The sequence below is a fragment of the Thunnus albacares genome, chromosome 7 (assembly GCF_914725855.1).
Source record: "Thunnus albacares chromosome 7, fThuAlb1.1, whole genome shotgun sequence".
Classification (NCBI taxonomy): domain Eukaryota; kingdom Metazoa; phylum Chordata; class Actinopteri; order Scombriformes; family Scombridae; genus Thunnus; species Thunnus albacares.
The window spans coordinates 34,645,001-34,647,500 of record NC_058112.1 but is presented as its reverse complement, the minus strand read 5'-3'; the positions used below and the strand labels follow the sequence as shown (position 1 = coordinate 34,647,500).

The following is a 2,500-nucleotide window of genomic DNA, read 5'->3' as shown; positions in this document are numbered from 1 at the left end:
CGGCGGGTTATGGGCTGTTTCTGGAGCTGTGTGTGTGACGCTGCTCGGTGTGATCGGACCGCCACTAATACCTGCTGCTGCTAACAGGAGGCGATGGGGGAAGTTTGTGTAAGTAAAGCTCTTCTTCTTCTTCTTCTGTAATGAATGTTTGAGCAGCTGACTGCTGACTTTATTCAGCTCTTTACTGTTTATTGCACTGTGCTGTGATGATTTGTTCATTACTGACTGATGAACAGAGAATTATCATGTTAAAGCTTCTCTGAAGTGAAGATTTACAGCTTTTCCTTGTTGTAAACAGAATCTGTTTGTGGATTTGAACTGCAGCAGAGCTTCATCTGTCAGTTAGACGCTGTGGCTTCTGTTCAACCTGTTCACCTCCCAGCAGATCTTTTTTCTTTCTCTCTGCTTCAGCCTCAAACAGGCTGCTTCTCTTCTCTCTCTCGCTCAGATTAAGCCTCGGCTGACTGATTGACACAGATTACAGCTGAAGGCACAGAGGTCACAACCTGTGAGGAACAAATATAAAGGCTTTCAGTTCACACACCAACAGGCACCGTTCTCTACACCACAACCAATCAACTATTAAAACCTACCAATTACTTCTTCGTTAGCAGAGCGGAGGTTTGACGCTCGACCCGTAAAGTAAACGTCTTAATGTTGAGTTTGATCAGGAGATTCTACAAACTTTAACTGTAGTTTTTCAGACTGTGTTTCATCGTCAACAAAGAGCCAGAGAGTCTTTTCTGTCATTCAGCTCGTTGCCTCGATTTAACGTCCTGCTGCCCCTGAGCAAGGCACCACAACGGCTCAGGTTATATATTCAGACACGTCCCGACATCTCAGGAATAATTACATCTTTTAGTTCAGGTCAACAGATAACTCTTTAAGCTCCTCATGATGGTTTTATTATCTGCCCACATTTTCCATTTCATGATGTACATATATTGGCAAAATATTGTTAAACATGGTGATAATGATTGATATATAACCACAACTCTAACAACCAAAACCACATGTTTTCTATGATTATTATGATCATAGATTATTTAACTGTCCTGTTATATTTTCATTAGATTTAATCTAATCTAATTAACCCAGGAGTGTAATTCTGGTAGAGACGACTGTGCTGTAATCAATCCTTCTTCATTTATTGAAAATTATTGATCGTATTTCAACAACTGAGAATAATCAGCTTCTATCTGCAGTCTGAGTGGTTTTGACATCCTAGTCAACTGATCTACAGTATAGTTCTTTTATTTATTATAATATATTCATATCAATATATCATATCAAACTCCTATCACATGTTTAAATGGGCTTTTATGATCAGATGGTTTTCAGACAGAAGCTTCTAACTCTGAGAACTCTTTGTTTTGGGATTTTAAGTTTCAGGAAGTGATTCTGTTGAAAACTGTTGACAGATTAGTCTGATTTTGTTTTAATCAATGTATGAACTACTTTATAATATCTGCATGTTTTAAATTTAGACATTAATACATTTTCACTGACTGATAATACAGTTCATACAGTTTTACCAACAATAAAATTAATTCAACACAGTTAGAAATAAAACATTTAAAAATGTTTTTCATTTCATTTGCTGATATTTTCTCTCCTTTCTTGCTTTGTTTGGTTCTTTTTTTTACTTCTTTTTGACTCTGAATGTTTCTGTCATCACACAACAACCCAGTTAGCAGCAGCTAGAGTTAGCGCCTGCAGCTAGCAGCCTGAATGTGTCTCATATTCTTAGATATTAATATTTTGACTTTCACTGCTGTCATTTGTTAAGAAGTCAGAGTAACTTATGTCACTAATAATAACAGTAATTACTGCTAACAACTGTTTTAACTGCATAATTAAACTGTGTATCTAAACTTAGTAAGCTAGCTGACTAGCATGGTAGCTAAAGGTAAAAATCTGACTTTAACTCAGTCAGTGTTTGTATCAGTGTCTTAATGAGTTTGATAAAATAATCAATAACTCAAAGAATAGTTTCATGTGAATAGAAGGTCATGATTTGTTAATGGAGGACGTGACCTCGGTGCCCTGCGCTCCTTTGTGTGATAACATTTCTGCGCTTGTTTAGCCGGAGATGCTTTTAAACGATCTGATCTGCTTCCCCGCAGTCACAGAGTCCCTGTCAGACCAGATCTGCACCTCAGGCCGACCACTGAGTCCGTGTTTTTCGGGAAGGCCTCTGTCAAACCCCAGAGGAAGGAGACATGGCCAACAGCTCTTTTCGTGGGTCCAAACATGGCCGCCGCGCCGAGGCCAACCATCAGACGGAGTTCAGCTGCTCGTTGCAGGAGCTGCGCTCGCTCATGGAGCTGAGAGGAGCAGAGGCGCTGACCAGGATCCAGGAGTCTTATGGAGACGTTAACGGACTGTGTGCCAGACTGAGGACGTCACCTATCGAAGGTAAATATGTTCAGCGTCTGTGTTCAGCGTGTCCTCGCCAACAGCCAGCCGCAGCATCACAGCAACAGAAATGTAAATCTAA

The 2,500-nt window shown here is 40.0% G+C and overlaps 1 protein-coding gene across 1 annotated transcript in view; it reads left to right on the top strand.

The window, feature by feature from the left end:
* Window positions 1-2,500, top strand: part of atp2b1b (ATPase plasma membrane Ca2+ transporting 1b) — a 48,748-nt gene that overhangs the window by 164 nt on the left and 46,084 nt on the right. Inside the window, exons 1-2 of the mRNA XM_044356529.1 lie at window positions 1-108; window positions 2,127-2,418. The exon at window positions 1-108 is cut by the window's left edge and continues 164 nt beyond it. Of these exons, the coding sequence (XP_044212464.1) occupies window positions 2,223-2,418 (196 nt within the window). The 5' untranslated portion in view covers window positions 1-108; window positions 2,127-2,222. The remainder of the gene's footprint in view (window positions 109-2,126; window positions 2,419-2,500) is intronic.